This window comes from Benincasa hispida, chromosome 6 (genome assembly GCF_027475165.1).
Source record: "Benincasa hispida cultivar pf3 chromosome 6, pf3_genome.v1.1, whole genome shotgun sequence".
Taxonomy (NCBI): domain Eukaryota; kingdom Viridiplantae; phylum Streptophyta; class Magnoliopsida; order Cucurbitales; family Cucurbitaceae; genus Benincasa; species Benincasa hispida.
The window spans coordinates 10206143-10228651 of record NC_143483.1 but is presented as its reverse complement, the minus strand read 5'-3'; the positions used below and the strand labels follow the sequence as shown (position 1 = coordinate 10228651).

Genomic DNA, 22509 nt, shown 5'->3' with positions numbered 1-22509 from the left:
CTTCTCTCTCCTTTCTCACTTCTCTCTTACAAGCCCTCTCTTCCAGTTGACCGTAAAAATCATCTCCGGCATTCGTGGGTTATCGTCGTGTTGTTCACGTGCAGATCTGGCGTTCACGTGCAGATTCGACCATGCTGATCGAGTTTCTCGTGTAGATCCAACATTTGTGTGGTCGTGTAGATCGCGTTTCGCGTGCAGATTCAGCTGTGCAGATCATGTTTCACGTGCAGATCCGACCATGTGGATTGTATTTCACGTGCAGATCCGACCGTGCAGATCCAACATTCACAGGTTGTTGTCGTCGGTGTTACATGCTCATTCGTGTTGGGTAAGCCGTCTGGTCGTCAGTTTTGTTTCAATCTTCGAGCTTCGGTTCGGATCTTTTCAAGCTTGTGGGTTGTTTGAGTTGTTTTCTTGGAAAGGTAAATTTTTCTTTTCATATGTATTCTCAATTTAGTATTTTAAAGTTATTTTTTTCATTTTATTTTTATTCTAATGATTAAGTTTCTTGAAATTTTGAAATATTGGAATTAAATTATTCAAGAATATATACTTGGTTGGTATTCTTGCTTGGTATGGTTCAAGTGTATATTAAAACCATATTTTTTTCAATTATATAAAAAACTAATTTGGTCTTACTTGATTGATTAAACTTGCTTAGTGTGGTTCAAGTATTATTTCATTCATTTTATTTTTATTCCAATGATTAAGCTTCTTGAAATTTTGAAATGTTGAAATAAAATTAGTTCAAGAACATGTACTTGGTTGATAGTCTTGCTTGGTGTGGTTCCAGTGTATATTAGAACCATTTTTTCCAATTATATTTTAACCTTTAATATTTTATTTGTGTTATTCTTTTGAGTTCATCTCAAAATTTAATGTTAAACTAATCTAGGTATTGTTGTTGATTATGGTTCATAAGATTTTAAAGTGTTAAGATGAAAATTAGTTCATGAATATGAACTTGTTTGATGGTTTTGCTATGATTTTTTTTGTTTGGTGGCTAATAATGTGTCTATAGAACATTTTCTTGGGTTATATTTTAGTCTTGAAAATATTTTATTTGTATTTTTTTGTGTTTTTCATGTTGATATAAACAAGTTTTAGGTCTTCTTGTTGATTATGGTTACGTTTATAAGCTAAAGGTTACGTAATTTTTCCTTGTTATTGTTTGTCTTTTTTGTAGATTAAGTTGCATATTTTACAAACATGGATAATTCATGGATGAAAATGAATAGATTGTCAACTGAGTATGGTTTAGGGGTTTGCCAATATCAATTCCGCCAAATATATGGACACCAACGGCACCATCAAGCTCTTGAATGGACCATGTCATACACAACATGAACGATGTACACATGATTCATATCAATTTGAACGAACACATATTTGGAAGGGGAAAATTTGTTTATTTAGGCCTTGATTATCTGATTCATTATTGCAGTATGGTTGAAATTGGTTATATGTGTACATTGACATACATTGCATATACTCATCTTGATTCACAATCCTCATGTATATTTTTTTTTCATATTTAAATAATAACTTTTGCTTTATTTAGGTATCTTTAGGTTGAATGTTTCCGTGATATTACCAAGAAGTTTTTTATATGACCAAGCAAAAATATCGCCACATGTGAAGTCTCTAGATCTTCGATCTAGAAATTTAGCCAACCAACGAGAATTGACTAATTTGGATCAATTAATTCTTATTCCATATAACACAGGGTAAGTAAATACAAGTTCTTTAGTTATTTTTAATTTGCATTATACACGTACTAATTTTTTTAAATTGTTGCTTATTATAGTTATCGTTGGATATTGATTGTAATCAATCTTCAAGAAAATTGTATTTATATTTTGGACTCTATTCAAAGTAAGTTTCAAGAAGAATTTTATGGAGTTATAAATATGTAAGTGTAACTAAACTTTCTTAGCTTTTAATTCAAGTATTTATGTTTGGCTAATGTTTTCAAACTCTTTAGTAGATTGAAAACATGGCAAGTCAAGCACGATCTCCAACACCATCGGTCTTTTCCAAAATGGAAACCTATAAAGGTAAATTTACATTCATATTTTAACAAATTATGTTATTCAAACATAAGAATAATTGTTTTCAACTTCTTCACATGCAGTGCCCCCGCCAATTAGATTTGTTAGGATGCGGGTACTATGTGCTACACGAAATAGTGCATAATTCTACTACTCCCATTACTAGCTTTGTATGCAAATTATTTATGTTTTATATACTAGCTTTATTTTAATAAATGATGTAAACTTATGTTGAGTTTATCTTTTATTTTCTTTTTGTAGTTCAATATAAAAAATGCATATACTCAAGGAGAGATTGACATAATTCGAACACAATAGGCAAGTTTTTTTTGGGCGATTTGTGTAAGGATGTACTTATTGTTTTTTGTCTCAATAGAATGTAAATACTAGCTTAGAATGAATCTTGACGAGTTTTGAGAAAAATATGCAAGTTTAGAATGAATCTGAAGTACTAATCGTTGATTTGTGGATAGACAAATTATTATATAACCATGATCTTTTTCTTGGAGGATTTATGTATAATTTTGTTGTTTATGGTATTTGGTGTAAGTACGCATGGAAGTACTAATTGATATTTGTGAATGGGAGAAATGATTATTAACATTATAGAATTGTTTAGTATTTTTTATTGTTGGAGAAGCGAGTGGTTCCATATGAGTGTTGGATATGATGATTTTAATTATTGTTATATGGAAGTGTGTTATCAATATACAAATGTTGGTTAGTGTGTTTATTCATATTTGATAAGTGCTTATAGAATGAAATAGAAGTACTAGTTGTTGTTTGTGGATAAATTATTATAGAAGTGTGCTTTAAGTGCAAGTAACTTTGTATTTAGTTTTGTGGTAGAGTGTATTGTTGTCTATTGTATATTTTAGGGTTGGGTTCTGTGCATTTATAAGTGGAAGAGAAATATTATTGGCTTACCATGCAGATGATAATAAACATGTATTACAATAAACAATTTTTTAATATATTTTTTTAATAAAATACGATGACAGACATTTCCTAATCCAACATGAGACATATCATGATATTTTTAACTCTTTGAGTGATATTAAAAATGGATTGGACAACTAAAAAAATGAGGCATAAAAAAAGGGACAATTATTGAAAAAAATTTGGTAAAAAATCAACATTGAAGATGGTGTACAATGTCGGTTTTCAACTGACATTGAAGATAAAAGGTACTGAAATTAGTTATAATGTCTATTTAAAATCCACATTAAAGACAACTGACATTAAAGACCTTTTATAACACAACCTTCAATGTCGGTTTCCTTTTAATGTTAGTTCTAAACCGACATTAAAGTCTAAAATTCTTGTAGTGCTATCGATATATTGATATTTCCATCAATATTTCATGTTTCTTGGGTTTGACATCGACATGTGGGCAAATCGATATTTCCATTATATCGTAGAAAAGATCCATGAAACACAAAAAATAAGCATAAAATACCACTAATATAACTATAATATAAATAATAGACATGTTAACTTATTTGATATTATGGTTTATTTTAAAATTTTTCTAGAGATATCTATCGAAATCGTCATTTTATTGGTAGTTTTATCAAAATTTTTGTAATTTTTTTAGGTGGAGTACTTTCATTAATCCTCAAGGGCAAATATTGAATCAAAATTATTTACAGAATTTGAATTGTTGGATTTTTATACCCTAAGGCCTTGTAGTTAATTAGTTATTTAAAATAATGGTTGATTATTTTAAATTTGCAATAATGAATGATCTATTACAATAAAAATATAAGGTTATTTCATGAGACTTGGATGGCATGTAGTTGACATACTGTAGATAATGTTTGAGTAAATAACCTAAAGGGTTTATAGTATATGGATAAAGTTGGATGTCTTATTCTTGTAACACTATGGATATGCCCCACTTTGTAAGAGTTACAATGATGTGATCCAAATCGTTCGTGTGGAGACATACATATAATAAATTTGTATAAGACTGAATTGCGAAATTATTAATCTATGTTAATGTCATCGACTGAAGAGATTAATATTTCATAGAATAACCATATGTAACTCGATCTCAATCCCAAATGAGTTATGAACTCCTGCCTATAAGAGCTTGTCCTTTAATTTGTACGGGTGAGAGTGGCCCGAGTCATCGACTTAATAAGCCTACCATTTTGGGGAAGAGATCGAGTGGGGAGCTGAGAACATAACTACACAAGATGAAATTCACTCATTCCCATCTTTATGGTATGTCGTCACGTGTCTAAGACGACGTGGAGTGGCCGACATTCTAAAAAAGAGGTTAATTTTAAAAGAAAATAAAATATGAGTCATCATCAATCATTTTTATAGTATGATCAAACATCAAAATAAAATCAATAATTGTAATTAAACAACAAAAATGATCCGCGAAAACTAGAGTTGAGTTCAGGAGTCATTTGTGTCGGGATGTATGCCCTAAAGTCTCGTATTTATATTTTATTTGAATCAATGGTTGATTAGTTTTATACGAAATAATCCATTATACAAAGATTCAAGATTATCTGATGTGACTTAAACATGTATGTGGAGAGATACAAGTGGATCATGTTTAAGTGATAATGTAAATGACCTATAGTGTATGGATAAGGTTAGGTACCTTATCTTGGTAACACTACTGACATGACCCGCTTTGTAGTTATTACAATTGTTGCAAAGTACTATAAATGATTTAAACCTGACCATTGATGTGGAGACATGTGAGCGGGGGTATCCGATACAAAGAATTGGAATAAGACCTGACCATGAAATGCATAGTCTCTCTTTATAACACCATTGTTAGAAGTGACTTACATTTCACCAAGATGACCATACGTGACTTGACATGAATCCTAAGTGAGTTATGAACTCCTGCCTTTGAGGGTGGTCCTTTGATTTTTATGGGTGAGAGTGGCCAAATTCGCCAACTCAATAAGCCTACCATTTTGGAGATTCGTCTAACTAAGGAATAGGAAACACAACTACACAAGAAGAAATTCACTTATTCCCTATTGTTAGGATAAGTAGATAAATTGCTCCCTTAAGGACTGATTCCAGGGCTTGAACAATGAGACGCCTCACCCCATCCTTGCCTGAGAGGGGTTCAATTATAGTTAGATTATGACTAATTACTCATTAGAGGAATCAATGGTTCTTAAGGAGTTAAATGTAACTACAAAGGTAAAAGGGTAATTTGACCCAACTGTACTTACGAGCAATTTGTGAAGGGTCAATGCCTTATTGATTTATTATATCCAATGGACACATAAATATATCTATAGTGGAAAGAGTGCAGTTGTCGGTCTTTAGTGGAGTTATCGACAATTAATGAAGGTTGATTAATTTAATTAATTAATCAAGTATCATTGGAGCTTCAATCTATAGGTCCATAAGGTCTCCTTGTTAGTTCAATAAAAACTAATGAGAATCAAATTAATTTTGGTTTAACTTGAATTGTTCAAATTAATTAAAGGAAATTAATTGTATAAGATACAATTAAATAATGTATATTGATACATTATAGAGTATAATATATGTTGACACATTATATAGTTTTTATGAGAGAGATAAGAATTTGAATATGATTCAATTATTTATTTATATGAATGGGATTCATATACAAACTTTATGTTAAAATTAATGTGAATATGATTCATATTAAATCTATATAGTTTTATGAGAGGAATAAATATTTGAATATGATTAAAATATTAATTATATGAATATGATTCATATAGAAACTATATGTTAAAATTAATGTGAATATGATTCATATTAAAATTATATAGTTTGATAAGAGGGGTTGTCATTTGAAAGTGGTTCAAATATTAATTTATATGAATGTGATTTATATAAAAACTATAGGTCATATTATACGTGATATAATCTAAACTATAGGTAATATGTTATATATGATATAACATATAGTTAAATATTTTTATATTAAGTTCATATATATATATATATTACTTTTAAATTCAAAATTTTTTATTTTGGATTTTTTGAAATTAACAAAAAGGGGGAGGGAGTTCATAACTCCCTCAACCCTCTTTCTAACCACCCTCTTATTAACATGATAGATAGTGAGAAGATTTTCATCTTCTTCCTTGAGAACTCTCTATGTAATTCTTTAGAAACAAGATTACTCTCTCTTACACCAAAATTAAGAATTAGAGAGAATTAGAAGTCCACAACTCTTTAATGATTCTCATCCTTGAGAATAACAAGGAAGGCCTCATGGTGGTGTCCGCTTCCTTGTTGTTATGTTCGTGGTGTCTAGTTTGTGAGATCGGGAGAAGAAGACGTGTTGTGGAAAGGAAGCGAGTAGACGATACTTCAAAGGTATATGATATCTCTTTCCCATCTTCTCTCTGTATTTTCACAGTAGTAGTATGCTTAGGTCTTTGTTTTTCCTTAGTTTCCGTCACTCTATATGTTGAATGTTCTTTAAAACGAAATCTAGAGACCGATGCATCCAATTGCTTCTACAGTGGGGAATTCCAATCCCTTCAACTAGTATTAAAACTATCTCGAATCTCTAAATTTTATTTTTGAATTTTAATTCAGAATATTGGTGGTTAAATGTTCTGCATTTTGAATGTGATGAATGTGGTTTTTTCACATTGGATGGTTTCAAAATTGGCGTGCCAGATTACTGGTTTATTGAGGTGATTTATAAGGCCCCATTGTCATTTTGGGCATTTTGTCTTGTAATTGAATATGTAATATTGTTTGTGTTGTTCTTGTAATTGAGTATGTAATATTGTTTGTGTTGTTCTTGCTAAGGTTTCAGCTTCGATTTGGAGATAGGAGGTTTCAGCAAATTGGATGAACGAGCGAAGTAAAGGAAGCTTTTTACCTTAGAACGTAAGGCTAGAGCATTGTGACGCCCGTCCTACGCTGTATGACAGAAGGCTCAGCATCGTTACGCTTTAGCTGCAGCAGCGTTGTAGAGCATCGTGAAGCTGGAAGCAACATAGGGGTACGTTGCATCAACCTAAAAAACCAGCATCGCAACGCTGGCATAGAGCGTTGCGATGCTTCAGAAGTTCTCGTGCACATCAAGGATCATTCGTGATCGTGGCTTCAAGGCTGATGTGCAGCAGTTGGAGCAGTTTTATGGTTTTTTTCGAATTTATTCGAATTTTAATTACGAATTTGTTATAACTATTTATTATTTGTTTTTCATTAGTTAAATTAATATAAGTATTGTATTAATTTAATTAATATTTAGGATACTAATTTCGGTACAATGTTGCTTTTATAATTATTATACATGTGATATGTGATTTATTTGTGATATTGCATTATGTATGCCATATAATATAATAATCTCACCTAGGATAAACATTATTTCATGCATCATTTTAATATAAATGTTATATTACATGGCTGCATGATTTAATTAAGGATGCTCATGCATCATATTCAATATAATTGTTATAATATATGATTGCATGCATTTATAACATGTCCATGCATCATTTTATATTAAAAGGGCTACAATATATAGTATGAATGAACAGATGAATGTTATGTTAATTTCATTACTTTATTATATAATTTTTATGTATAGTGTAATGAAAATGAAGATGCATGAAGTATAACATAGTAAAATTATTATTGTTATAATTTTTTTAAAGTATGTCATTAGATGCATGTATAGATTTTAATTATTACAATAATTCTTTATAAATGCTATAAGTTAATGAAATTAGAATTAAAATATATAATAAAGAGTTGCATGCAAACATAGGTTAAATTAATTTTAAAAGGTCTAAAATTAGTTTTATTTAGACCTATGTTAATAATATTTCTAATACGATTAGGCATAGTTTTAATCTTTTAGTTTTCGTTTAATAGGATTGGATTAAATAAAAGATTAAAGTTATAATATAATTTTCTATAAGGGACCTTTGTCTAAGGAAGGTTCTATCTAAGGTTGAGATATTTAAGTTGATGGAAATGAAACATACCTACCTGGAAACCAACCTGGAAGGTGAATTAGACAATAATGTTATAAGCATGCAATAAATGATTAGGTTTATTAAAGTGTTTAATAAACAAGAATCATATATTGTTAAACTATCCAATATAAGAGTTATATTTGGCAAATTTAACAATTCACTTAGATAAATTGATTAGCTTAATTTACCTAAGAAATGAAGCCTCGTTTGTAAAATAATTAATGAGAGGAAAAAGATGTACATGATGTGTCATTTTTCACTCATATTCTCCCTAAAAGTTCACATCGAGAGACTCATGCTCGGGCTCAAGGCGCCCGGGAGTGTTCCCCTTCGGATGGTGTTTGCATGGGTCAATATCAAAGTGAATGGAGAAAGTATTTATAGTAAGTGGGAGAAGAATATTTGTCGACATATCCTACGATCTCCTTTATTAGTTTGCATCATGAGATCTTCATGCACGACCTCAGGCGCCCTGGGAGCGTCCCCTTTCGGATGGTTTATACATTAGGTCAATATCAAGGTGAACTCTAGAGATGAATAGGATCGCTTTAGTTTTTGTCCCAATAGACTTTTCCCTTCAATTGGCTCATTGGGGCGAATCTCGGGGGTCTAAAATGAAGGGTGATACCTAAAAGAAATGGTTAATCAAGTTAATGATTTCTTGACTAAATAAATGGTAACTAATTTTTATAAGAATAAGAGTTATTCTGGTGTAACAATTGGTTGAGAATGTCTCAATCCAGTAAACGAATGACTGACCACCCTTCAGTGGCTCTTATTCTAATTCATTAGAGTATCATGGCAATAGAAATTATTTAATTAATATAAATGAGATTCATATTAAATCTATTGGGTTCATTCTTTTAATTCAATGATAAATAAGAATGGATAATATATTGCGTATAATCAATTAAAATGTTCTATATGATCCAAAGTCATGTCATTTTCTTTCAAGGTTTTAATTTTTTTAATTACCGATATAAGTCAAAGGGTTTGATAAATATGTTACTTTAAAAAGTAATCAACACATAAGAGCAGAGGGAAATATTCTCAAAAGGAATTGTTGCTAATTCATGAAGTGTGTGTTTGTTGAATTCGTGATGTGAGCTTAGGAGTGTATTGTATAAAGTAATTAGAAAAATAAGTGTAAATGTGAATGATGCGTTGTTGCATTTATGATGCGTTAGTGACGTGTTGGTGCGTTAATGATATGCAACAAGACGCATGATACTCCTCTATAGGCGTTCAAGTTTTCCTTAATCAGATCCAAGTATAAATCTAACTTAGGCTTCTGGTAAGTCCAGGGTCGAACTCAGGGATTAAGATTAAAGCTAACGCAGACCTTGCATTGTAACTATTGTAGAAATATCCTAAGTGAATGTAGAAATGAGTTATTTATACTAAGCTGCTGTGTGCGTGCAAGAAGATATAAAAGGATCAAGTAGGGAATAAGGGATTGTGTGAAAATGGAGTTTGATGCAAGTGATATGCGTCGATCTAAGTTAGATGTACACAAACAAGAATATGATGCGTATGAAATGACTTGCTTATCTCCGTTTATGCGTTAGATTTCTATTCGGCATTTCTCAATGCGATGTCATACAATACATATCTCTAGGATGTATTCGTCAGTCACAGGATGCAATAAAACACCAGTGCGTCTACCTCTAGATGTACTAAGCGTTTCTAACTTAATGTTGGCTTACTTATTCTGTCGAATAATTTAAGTTAAAGCTGCTTTTACCAATTGATTTAGTTGGTTTAAGCATTTCGAAATGGAATTTTGCATGAAGTTATAGATGCATCCAACATAACACAAGAAATAAACAGTGGCAAAGTATGATAGATCAAATATGTGAATTTATAAAGAAACTGATTGTCTTTATGAAACCAACACTTAATCAAATGAGATGATGACAACGATAAGTAAGATGAAATGAAAGGAGTCAAGCCGCAGAGTACAATCTCTTGTCCTCTTTGGCTCAATTCTAGTTCGTGTACAACCACTTTGGAAGAATTGGAAGAAAGTTCTCTCTCGAGCTCAGCTTTCTCCGCTCCTTGATCGGCGATGGTAGTGGTTCTCTTCCCTCTTATTCTTCTCGTCACCACAGCACAGCTCTAAGGTCTCAAAATTTCAGAATTATGCACTAAAAAGATCGTTCATCTGGTGGGATTTCTTCTTTTTATAGTCGTCGATCTTCTCCAACTTGATGATGGGCAGATTTAAATTCCATACCCTGGTCAGCCGCCTGACACTCAGATGCTTTTAAGACGCCGTCCGCTGTAGATACCCATGCTTGTAAGTGGTGATTTGACACAAATAGCCTGAATCAATGAATCTTCCTTACGTTGAATCCCTCCGACGCATGCCCCATGCGTTAGGCTTTGCCTGCGACACTTAGAATATTTGTTGAGATCCTACAATATCATGCGTTAGTGCCGCAGTATTTTGGTAATAAACATTCTTTTGCATGAGTTTGATAGTGTTTGAGTAATTCCATGCATTTTCTCTAAAAATGATGAGATTTTATCATTAAAGACCCTAATTGTTCCAACTTTTGAGCTCAAATAACTTGTATTTCTGCAAGTTATCATACCCTCAAATTTGAACAATTCTTGTGCTCGAGCATTCCACAAATAATTCTTTGTTATATCCATTGTCTTTAGTGTGCAAGGTTCACCTTTCATCATATTCCCTTATAAGCTTGAGACTGGAGTTTGGAAAATGTAACGCAGGTTGATTCTTTTCTAAAAGGAAGAATGTTTTATTTCAGGTGCAGCAAGCTTTTTGTCAACAACTCCCTTCGTTTCTCAAAACATTCTCGTTTTTTCTAAACCAGCAATGTGTTAGATGCTTTTCCTCTTCTTTTTTTTTTTTAATAAAAAAATAGATGCCGATTAAAAGAAAAAGTATGAATTTTGGGTTACCCATGCATTGTTCTAGGTATCCCACTTTCGTTTTGGCTTGCCCCCGTAGATGTCATGCGAGCATCCAACTACGAGTGAAAACCCTTCACAACTAAACTCATATCTAGCATGCCTACGTTTCAAGATACAGCTTCTTTAAACTAGATAGAGGAGTTTTGGGACGCATTGGTCTAGGAGACTTAACTTCGTTTTGGCTTGCCCCCATGGGTGTCATGCGAGCATCCAATTACGACTAAGTGCCTGTTTCAATTTTTAAATCATGTTAATTTGAGGTTTTCTTTTAGAGTATTGATAGAGGAGTTTGAGTTTAACATCTTTCTATTTTGTTTCCTTTCTTTTTTATGTACTCGATGAATGCGTCTTTAACTCGGATTTCCCTCACCCCTAAATTTTGGAGATAAGCTAAATCCTCAGTGCTAAAAAAGAAACAAAATTTCTAAAGGTTTTGAGAATTTAGAAAGGAGTTTTGATTTAGAGCTTACATGTGTTAGAACGAATACATGTAGACTTTTTAGAAAAGTTCAGGCTTTGTTGATTTTCCTAACGCCTACTTTGTACTTATAAATTTCATATTACTAATATCATTGAGGTAAAACAATGCACAAGACAAGAAAAATAGCTAAAGAACAAAAAAGGTATGCTAAGGACAAATGCAAGGATGAAAAATGATAGAAATTTCATTCATTTCATTGGATAACTCAGTAATGGAATAAACAAACATAACAAATAAATACAAAAGATCAAAAGAAACAAAGAACAAAGTAACCAACACCCCCAAACTTATTGTGCTGGCACGTCATCCCTGCGTTCTTCTACAAGGTCTTCATCCATGAAACGCAAAGGGTTCCTTAGATGGGCAGGTAGCGGTGGCAAGGCAAACATTCCAACCAGGACCTGATTAATATACTGTGTTGTATAGACGAACTGGTCCTGCATTTTTCTTGATTACTGCTGCATGTAATCCCTTAGAACCCTATTTCGCTGTTGAAGAGTTCCAATGGACGTAGTCAGTGGTTTGAGTTGATTGCTAATGAAAGTTTTCAACTCGTCAAGATCAATGCGTGTTTGTGGCGGTGTTGGCTCTTCGGCTCTTTCAACTGGGTCTTGAAGATTTCCTGCATTGCTTGACCCTAACTCAGTTGATTCAAAAATAATTGGAGAAGGTACAAAAGTTGGAATTGGAGCTGGTAAGGGAGAAGGAAGGGGACTAAGGATTTCTTGATCTAAATTGGTAGTCTCGTGCTGCGTTGGATCAAGAATCCCTTCTTGCGGGGCCAAATGTGAGTTTGGGAGAGGGATGTTCAAGTCTGGCCGTGCTTCTTCATCAATAAATGCATGCTCCACTTCGTAATCTTCATTTTTCGAAGCTTCATCCCTGTGTTCAATCACCCGGACGCGTCTTCTTTTGGGGGTGCATTGGGATGGTCGAGGTCTGGCTGTCGCGTCCTTGTGAGGTAAGGTAGGCTGGTGCGGCGAACCACGAAGCAGACGCCTGATTAACTTGATATCCATCAGACCATTGATTTCCTCATGATCATCCCCCAGAGCGATGCCCCCGCGTTCACATAGCGCACAAATCAGCCAAGGGAAGTAAAGTTTTCCTCGTGGTTTTGCTTTAATGGCTTTGATCTGGTCCATTATTATCCTCCCTACGTCTAGAGGAATGCGCTGTATGATGCAGTAAGTGGCCAGAATGTGTTCTCTTGATAATGTTTCATCATGCGTTGTAGGCATGATGCTTTTCTTAATCAAGTAATACCATAAGTTTACGTCTGGTTTCAGATTCCTCGAAGCTAAGATCTTTACTGCACTTCTTGATGTTTGCCATGTGCTTCCAGGTTTGGCCACTACTCTTAACGCATCTTTCTATCTGGCTTGGAGTTGGATGTTCCAAGATGCGGTTTCCCTCTGTGTTTGAGTTGCTTGCAATATTGAACACTTAATTAATTTTGTCAGCTGAGAAGCATACCAAAACACCATCAACAAACGCCGTATTTTTCTCCATATCAAACTCACTGCTATGAAATTGGCGGACAAGGTTGGGCCAAATCCTCGTGTGCCCAACGCTTAGTTGACCTCAGTCCATTGCATCCACAGTTTTGGTTATATATGGCCGCAATGGGTTGCGTTCGGGGAAGAAGCTTTAATATCTACGTTTTTACCTTTTTCATCCTTATCAAGCTTTGTAGTGGTACTCATCGGGGTCTTTGCTACTTTTGCATTATCGAACTTACACCTTTTGATTAGGTCCCTTGTGTACTTCTCTTGATTTATGAAGATTCCATCTTCAAGTTGTTTAATTTGAAGCCCAAGAAAGAATTTAAGTTCTCCCATCATGCACATTTCAAACTCACTATGCATACACTTAGAAAATTCTTCACAAAGAGAAGAGTTAGTAGCACTAAATATAATATCATAAACATTGATTTGCACTAATAAAATATCATTATCTTTAATTTTGATAAAAAGAGTAGTATCAATAAGTCCCATTTTAAAACCATTTTCTATAAAAAATTTACTCAAACGGTCATACCAAGCTCTAAGAGCTTGTTTAAGACCATAAAGTGCTTTATTTAATTTAAAAACATGATTTGGATTATCAAAGCTTTCAAAACCAGGAGGTTGTTCAACATACACTTCCTCCATTATGATACCATTTAAGAAAGCACTTTTTACATCCATTTGAAATAAAGTAAAATTCTTATGAGATGCAAATTCAAGCAACATGCGAATAGATTCTAATCTAGCAACAGGAGCAAATGTTTCCTCATAATCTATTCCTTCTTCTTGACTATAGCCTTAAGCAACTAGTCTAGCTTTATTTCTAACAATATTGCCAGATTCATCCATTTTATTTCTAAATATCCATTTAGTACCTATAACAGGATGATCACTGAGACGTGGGACTAGTTCCCACACATTATTTCTTTCAAATTGATTTAATTCTTCTTGCGTAGTAATTAACCAGAACTCACCAGATTCAACATCTTTAAAAGACTTTGGTTCAATTTAAGACACGAAAGCAACATTATTTAAAGCATTTAAAGAAGAGTGATTTCTTACCCCTTGAGATACATCACCTATTATTAACTCCAAGGATGGTGAGTGGAGAATCTCCAATCTTGAGGGAGGGATTTTTCTGGCTCTTTCTGAGATTCATTTGATACTGCTTCTCTATCTTTAATACTAAGATCTTCAACAGGTATTTCTCATTCATCACTAGCAGAAACTTTATTAGTGGCAACATGTGTTTCATCAAAAACAACATTCATTGACTCTTCAAGTACATGAGTTCTTTTATTAAAAACTCTATATGCTGTACTACATGTAGAATATCCTAAGAATATGCCAATGTCCGTTTTTGACTCAAACTTTCCAAGTTTTCCTTTATCTTTCAAAATAAAACATTTGCAGCCAAAGACTTTGAAATAGCTAATATTTGGAGTTTTATTATTGAAAAGCTCATAAGGAGTTTTATCTAAAACAGATCTTATTAAAACACGATTCATTACATAAGATGTAGTATTAACAGCTTCAGCCTAAAGAGATTTTGGTAAATCATATTCATTAACCATGGAGGTAGCTAATTCTTGTAAAGATTGATTTTTTCTTTCTACAACACCATTTTGTTGAGGTGTTTTTGGAGAGGAAAAATCATGAGAAATTCCATTTTCTTAACAAAAATTTTCAAAAGAAGCATTTTCAAATTCTCCTCCATGATCACTTCTAATTTTCGAAATCATAAAACCTTTTTCATTTTGAATTCTTTTTGAAAAGCTAATAAAAGATTTTAAAGCTTCATCCTTATGAGATAAAAATAAAACCCAAGTAAATCTCGAAAAATCATCAATTATGACAAAAGCATAATGTTTTCCACTTAGACTTGCAACTCTAGTAGGTCCAAAAAGGTCCATATGTAACAGTTGCAAAGGTCTAGAAGTAGAAACCATTTTCTTTGGTTTGAAAGAAGACTTAGTTTGTTTACCCAGTTGACAAGCATCACAAACTTTATCTTTTTCAAAGTTTAATTTTGGAAGACCTCTAACAAGGGATTTCTTAGAAATATTTGAAACTAAATGCATGCTAGCATGACCTAACCATCTGTGCCATAACCACGAATTATCATGCAATGCAGATAAACATTTATTTTCTACTATAGTACAATCTAATAGATCAATAGTATAAACATTTTTATCTCTATTTTCTATAAACAGAACTTTTCCATCACATGCATTTTCTATTGTACAATTTTTATCACTAAAAATTACTCTATATCCTTTATCACATAATTGACTAATACTTAATAGATCATGCTTTAAACCATCAACCAACAAAATATTTTCAATAAGAAAATTTGAACCGTTACTAATATTACCTTTGCCAACAATCTTACCCTTTTTATTGTCACCGAAGGTAACGTATCCTCCATCTTTCTTTTCTAGGTATGTGAATTTTGTGTGGTCCCCAGTTATATGTTTTGAACATCCACTGTCCAAGTACCACTTATTCTTTACGGATCTCAAACATACCTGAGAGAATTAATTCTCAAGATTTAACCTTAGGTACCCAAATTTGTTCGGGTCCTTGGGGGTTAGCTAACAAAAATTTAGGAATCCATCTCTTTTCATTCATAATATTGATTTCTCTTAAATTGCATGCATAAGCTTTAGGACCATGTTTTCCACATGCATGACAAATAATAGAACCTTCTTTGACAAAGTAGTTTGTAAATTTCTTTTGTTTTTGGTGAGGTTTATAACCTTAGCCACTTTTATCAAATATGCATTGTTGCTTACCCATCATGATATCTAAATTCTTTTTCTCATTTGTAAACTTTAAAAGACTAGCTGAAATATCTTCATTTTTATTTTCTAATAATTTATACTCTTCTTTAAAGCATACAAATTTGATTTAGATAAATCTAAATCTTTTCCTAATGTCTCATTTTTCTCATTTAGATTATCTAACTCAATTAATAAATTATTATTTTCAAGAGCTAATTTAGCATTTTTCTTCCTAAGAGACATATATTTGCAACCTAGTTTTTCAAATTCAATTTTAACTTCATTATATGCATCAATGAGCTCATCAAAAGTAAGGTTTTTAGGACTTACCTCATCGTCGTCGTCGTTGTTGTCTGCAAAAGCCATAACGCACAGATTTGCTACTTCTTCCTCGCTTTCAGATTCGCTTTCATTGCTTTCGTCCCAAGTAGCTTTCATGGCCTTCCTGCTCTTCTTTGAAATGTCTCTTCTTTGAGGACAGTCCCACTTCACGTGTCCGAGCTTTTTGTATTCATAACAGGTGATTATATCTCTGTTGCTCTTTTCTCCTTTGCCTTCTTGATTGTTGACTTTCTTTGAGAAGTTCCTTTTCCTAAAATGCTTTTTGAACTTCTTGGTCAAGTAAGCGAACTCCTCATCATTTAGTTCAGCTTCAGTTTCAGAGTCCTCTTAAGGGAACAACCTCTCTACTATCCCTAAACAGTGGGTAGGAGTGAATTCCTTCTTGCACCATATGTCCCCAGCTATATATCTGGTCTTACCCTTGAAATGGGAGGTTATTGAGCCGACGCTGTTGAGCTAACCCTCATCTATGCAAATCTAAGGATAATCTCGAATAAACAGAAGTTCATAGTTAGCTCTGGATTAAGGTTAAGTTACCTAGGTCATCACTTTGAAATAGTCAATCTTAAACAGTAAACAATGTTATAAAGTAAGATTGACTGATTTCATGGTTCGATCTTGTACAAACCCTTTTGCACAGGACGCCCGCACTCCTCATGTCATAACAGCATGAATTAGGATCACTTCATTTGTAGCACTTTACAACTCTTCATAACAACTACAGAATAGACCGCATCCAATAGTGTTACCAGAATAAGACGCCCAAACTTATTCATATAATACAGATCATTTTGACTATTTACTCGAACCTGATTCACTTTTATGTCTCCACATAAAGTTCAAATACTCATGTAATATTCAAGGGACTTTTAGGTTTATTGAATTTCTAATAAGCAAAACATCTATACAATAACAACTTATTGAATTTTCAAAATAAGTTCTATTGTTTACAAACCACGAGTTTTAGGACATATAACCCAACATAAATAAATACAATAAACTAGGGCATCCATATACCCATTACACATCTCTCACTATCCTAGAGTATACTATGTACATGTCTCGCATACCTAAACTCTCTAGATGACACTCCAACATTTTTGCCAAGAAAGCCTTCGTAAATGGATCAATAACGTGGTGCTCCAAAGTGATCTTTGTAATGATCACATCTCCTCATTGCACAATATCTTGTATCAGGTGATACTTCCTCTCAATATGTTTTCCTCGTTTGTGGCTGCAAGGCAATTTAGAGTTTCCTACTATCCCTGTTGTCATAGTATAAGGTGATATGCAAGTCCATATTTGGAACCACTTCTAAATCACTTAGGAACTTCCTGAGCCAAACTGCTTCCTTCGCTACTTCACAAACAGCTACATATTCAACCTCCATAGTGGAGTCTGAAATGCATCCTTGATGCTACGCCATCCTACAACTCTACCGTTTAGGATGAAGACTAATCCTCACGTGGATTTCTTATAATCCTTGTTTATTTGGAAATCAGAATCGGTGTATCCTATAAGCATCAAATCCATAGCTCCATACACCAGCATGTAGTCCCTCGTTCTCCTAAGATTCTTAAGGATGTTTTTATCCACAGTTTAGTAATCTAACCCTGGATTGGACTGGTACCTACTAACTATTCTCACTACATAACAAATGTCTGGCCTAATGCAGAGCATAATATACATTAAACTACCCATAGTTGAGGCATAGGGAATACATCTCATATCCTCAATTTCTTGAGGTATCTTAAGATATTGTTCCTTAGAAAAATGACCTCATACCTGAAAGGTAATAAGAATTTCTTAGAGTTCTGCATCGAATATCGAGCCAACATTTTTTCGATATAATTTTCTTGAGATAGAGTCAGTGTTCTGTGAAGGAATCGAATTCCTTGGAAGCGTGTGAATGTCTTGCATTTAAAAATTTTATTTTTATGGAAACAAAAACAGTAAAATAAAACATGCATTTGTAGGATAAACATTCAAAAAAAATATAAGCATGCTAGAAAAGAGGAAGAAGAGAAGAAATCAAAACTCACCTTTGTTGATTCTTCTAGCTTTCCTCATCCACTGTTATCAATGATCTCGAACTTCTCCAATGAAGGACATCATTAACAAAGTTATCTTGCTATTCTCTTAAATTTCAAAGAACTTGGAAGAGTGGTCTCCAAGAACTTTTGAGGAGGAAAAGAGTAGAGAATTTTTAGAAAGAAGTTAGAGAGAAGGTGGAGGCTTAGAGGCTAGGTTTTCTATGTAATGAAACCTTTTTCACTAGATGGGCTATAAGGATATATTTATATGGAGAAGAGTTAACCCCTTCTCCAAGTATTTCCCTTTATACCCTTAGTGCTAATTAATAAAATAACCCTTATTTAATTAATTGGTACATTAGTTTAATAACCATATATTAAATCCCATTTAATACACATTTAATTAATATCATAAATATCATATATTTATACTAACATCCGATCTCCATTATCTTTTAATCAATTAATTAACTATTAACTAATCAATCAAATAACTATATTAAATCATACTTAATATGGAGTTAATTAACATATAAATATCACATATTTATATGTATACATCTCTTTATGAATCCAATTCATATAAATCTAATATTTGAATCTTATTCAAATATAACTCTCTTACATAATTTGGATTATAGATCATATCTATAAATAACCATTATATACTAATCTCATCAATATAAAATTTTCTCATTTGATTTGAATAATTTAAATCATTCATCATTACTATCCTTTAGTGAGTTAACAAGGAGACTTTATGGACCTATAGATTAGAAGCTCCAATGATATATGATTAATTGATTAAACTCCTTTAATCTAATTAATCAATATTTATTAACTATCAATCACTCTACTAAAGATCGATAGCTGCACTCTTTACATTATAGATATATTTCTGCATCCATAGATATAACTAATCAATAGTGAGTCAACCTTTCATAGATCGTCATAACTATAGCTAGATCAAATTACCGTTTTACCTCTGTAGTTATATCTAACTCCTTAAGTACCACTGATGCCTCTAATGAACAAACATTTTGTAGTCAAACTATAAACTAACACATCTACAAAACAGGTCGTATTCGTAGTGTCACCATGATAAGGTACCCAAACTTATATATATACTACATACCATTTAGGTTATCACTTGAGCATGATCCACCTGCATGTTTCCATATACATGTTTAAGTTTCATTAGATAAATTTGGATCTTAGTTTATTGGATTAAATGAATGCAGTCTAAATATCAATAAAATGCCTCTTATTTTAGTTTATCTTTACAAACCACAAGATACATGAGATTTAGGACATAAACTCTAACATTATGTTCTTGTGATCTCTAATAAATTGGATTACAAGTACATACAACACCTCTCCCAAATCTTTCATTTGGAATTGGGCTGCTAGTCATTTTTTAAATATTAGCAAGGTACCCTACATCATTCCCAATTAGAAGGATATCTCTACATAAAGTACCAAGGAAGCTACTATACCATTGATGATTTTCTTGTAGACACAAGGTTCATCAATGTTCTAACTAAAGCCAAAATATTTGATCACGGTATCAAATCTAATGTTCCAAGATCTAGATGCTTGCTTCAACCCATAAATTGATCGTTTCAGCTGGCAAACTTTTTGCTCCTAACCTTGGGCTATGAACCTCTCGGGCTGAGACATAAAAATGCTTTCTTCAAGATTGTCATTGAGAAAGGCAGTCTTGACATCCATTTGTCATATCTCATATTCATAATATATGGCTATGGATAAGAGAATTCTTATAGACTTAAACATAGCAACAGAGAAAAAAAGTTTCCTCATAGTCAACCCCTTCCTTCTATGTATAACCCTTTGCTACAAGTCTAGCTTGTACCTTTCTAGCTACATCTCTTTTTCTTTTATAGATCCATTTACACCCTATGGGTTTAACCTTCCGGTAGATCTACAAGTTCTTATACTGAATTGAAGTACATAGGCTGCATTTCAAGTCCATTGCTTTGACCTATTAGTCCTTGTTTTCATCATTCATTGCCTGATTATAGAACAATGGACCCTTAACGCCACCATCTGGTATGACAATCTGAGTTTCAGTTAAACCCATGTAATGTTTAGATTGTGATATAACCCTCTCACTGTGTCGAGGCACTCTTAATGATTGAGGAGGATGAGATTGACCTGAACTGTCGACTTCTTCATTAACTTTTAATGAAGGACCAGCTTCATCAATAAACCTTATTGATTCTTGAGTAGCTTCATTTAATACTAATTTGCTTTGTGGTTTATGATCCATCATGTGGTCTTCCTCCAAGAATGTAGCCTTTGTCCAAACAAATATCTTGTTTCTTGAGGATCATAGAACATACCAGTTCATTTTCTTAGGGTAACCAACAAATTGGCATAACATTGAACGAGGTTCCAATTTGTTAGGATTTATAACTAGCACATGTACAGAACAATCCTAGATTCTGAAATAACATAAACTAGGTTTATGCCCCCTCTATAACTTGAAAGGTGTTTTAAAAACACTCTCTAAGGGAACATTATTCAAGATATGAACTGCAATCTCTACTGCATACCCCCAAAACGAGCTAGGCAATTGAGCATAGCTCATCATAGAATGAACCATGCCTAAAAAGGTTTTATTTCTCTTTTCTGATACACTATCCTGCTGAGGTGTACCAGGTGCTGAAAGTTGGGATTGGATTCCATGTTCTATCATATAGTCTTGAAATGCCAAACCCATGTACTATCCACCTTGATCAGATCGAAGTGTCTTAATTATTTTACCTAACAGGTTTTCAACTTCAGCCTTATACACCTTGAACTTTTCAAGGGCTTCAAACTTATGTTTCATTAGGTATAAGTAATCATACCTCGAATAATCATCTATGAAAGAGAATGAAGAATTCGTACCTTCCTCGAGCTTTTACATTCATTGGACCACAAAGATCTAAATGTATAAGCTATAAGGGTTCTTTGGCTCTATAACCTTTTCCACTAAAAGGTCTTTTAGTCATTTTTCCTTCAAAACAAGATTCACATGTAGGTAATGAATCATCTTCTAACTCGCTTAAAAGTCCATTCTTTACCAATATCTCGATCCTATCAAGATTTTATATGACTTAATCTCAAATGGCAAAGATATGTATTATTGTTACTAGGAGAAATTATTTGCCTTTTTATTTGAGTATTAGTAGTTTTAAACATCTAATGATTTAAAAGTGCTTTTGCTTCAGTTGGTCTTAGCATATACAAGTTGTTTCCTAATTTAGCTGAACAAATAGTCACAACATTTTTTATAATGAATGCTTCCTTAGATGAAAAAGAAACTGAATACATTTGTTCTATTAAACAAGAAACAAATATAACGTTCCTCTTAATTTTTAGGAACTATATACAAATTTTCCAAAAGTAAGTACCTATTTCTAAAAAAAAAACTTTGCAACTTCCACTGTACAAGCTGAAATGGTGTCTCTTGTTCCAACCTTGAGTGTCATTGCACCATCATCGAACTGCTGGAAGGAACTATCCTTGGAAAGAAGAGCAAACATGATTATTGCCTCCCGAATCAAGTATCTAGGCATTATGGTCATTTTCCACTAAACAAGTTTCCGGAACTAGTAAATCATATTTACTTTTCTTTTCTCTTTTCTTCTCGACAAGGTATTTAGGGCAATTGCATTTCCAGTGACCATTCACATTACAATGGAAGCATTTGCCTTTATCAGCCACCTTACGCTTGCCCTTGCCTTTCCTAGTAGCGGGAGTCTTCCCCTTCATTCTTTTCTTTTTCTGGATCTTCTTAGAACCAGACAATGAGGGAACAGACTTAGTTCCAGAGGGTGAACCCGTAAGGAACTTCTTGGAATGGGCAACATTTGCCTATCCTTCTATCAGCTCCTTACATTTCATAAGAGATTGATAAGTCTATAACCATTCAGGAGGGTAGTTATGGTGTACTCCATTTTTTTCATAAGTGCATTGCTACGGAATTGGAGCAAACTCTTTGGAATAGATTCCAAAATAAAAGACATCCGACATTACTCGTCAATGACCGCCTTGTTCATTTCGGCGACATTGAAGTGGATTATCAGGTCAAGAACATGTTCTATTACTGATTGGCCTTCATTCATTTGTGCATTATAAACGTACTTGATGGCCTCGTGCGGGATCTGAGAGGATGGTTGTCTAAACATCTCCTGAAGGGACTCCATGATCTAACATGCAATAATCATGACCTCATGTTTCTTGGTAAGAACGTCAGAAAGCCTTACTAAGATATAGACTTGGGACTTGTCATTGGCCTTTGTCCAACGGTTATAAGCATCCCTCAATGCTTGGAATGTATTCTGAGCGGGGATTGAAGGACACCTTCTCTGTCAAGACGAACATAGATCATTTATAA

At 33.2% G+C, this 22509-nt stretch overlaps 1 protein-coding gene across 1 annotated transcript; it reads left to right on the top strand.

The window, feature by feature from the left end:
- The first annotated feature begins 1343 nt into the window (after positions 1–1343).
- Positions 1344–2369, top strand: LOC150035410 (uncharacterized). Its single transcript, XM_090314308.1, has 5 exons — positions 1344–1528; positions 1602–1727; positions 1808–1912; positions 1985–2057; positions 2313–2369. The coding sequence occupies exons 1-5, from the start codon at positions 1344–1346 to the stop codon at positions 2367–2369; spliced, it is 546 nt and encodes a 181-aa protein (XP_090170434.1).
- The last annotated feature ends 20140 nt before the right edge of the window (positions 2370–22509 follow it).

Excerpts from the sequence above, each read along its gene's own strand:
- LOC150035410 (XM_090314308.1), top strand. The coding sequence starts at position 1,344 with ATGAACGATGTACACATGATTCATATCAATTTGAACGAACACATATTT. Across the intron at positions 1,728-1,807 it reads CTTATTCCATATAACACAGG|TTATCGTTGGATATTGATTG; the intron begins GTAAGTAAATAC and ends TGCTTATTATAG. Across the intron at positions 1,913-1,984 it reads TTTTATGGAGTTATAAATAT|TAGATTGAAAACATGGCAAG; the intron begins GTAAGTGTAACT and ends CAAACTCTTTAG.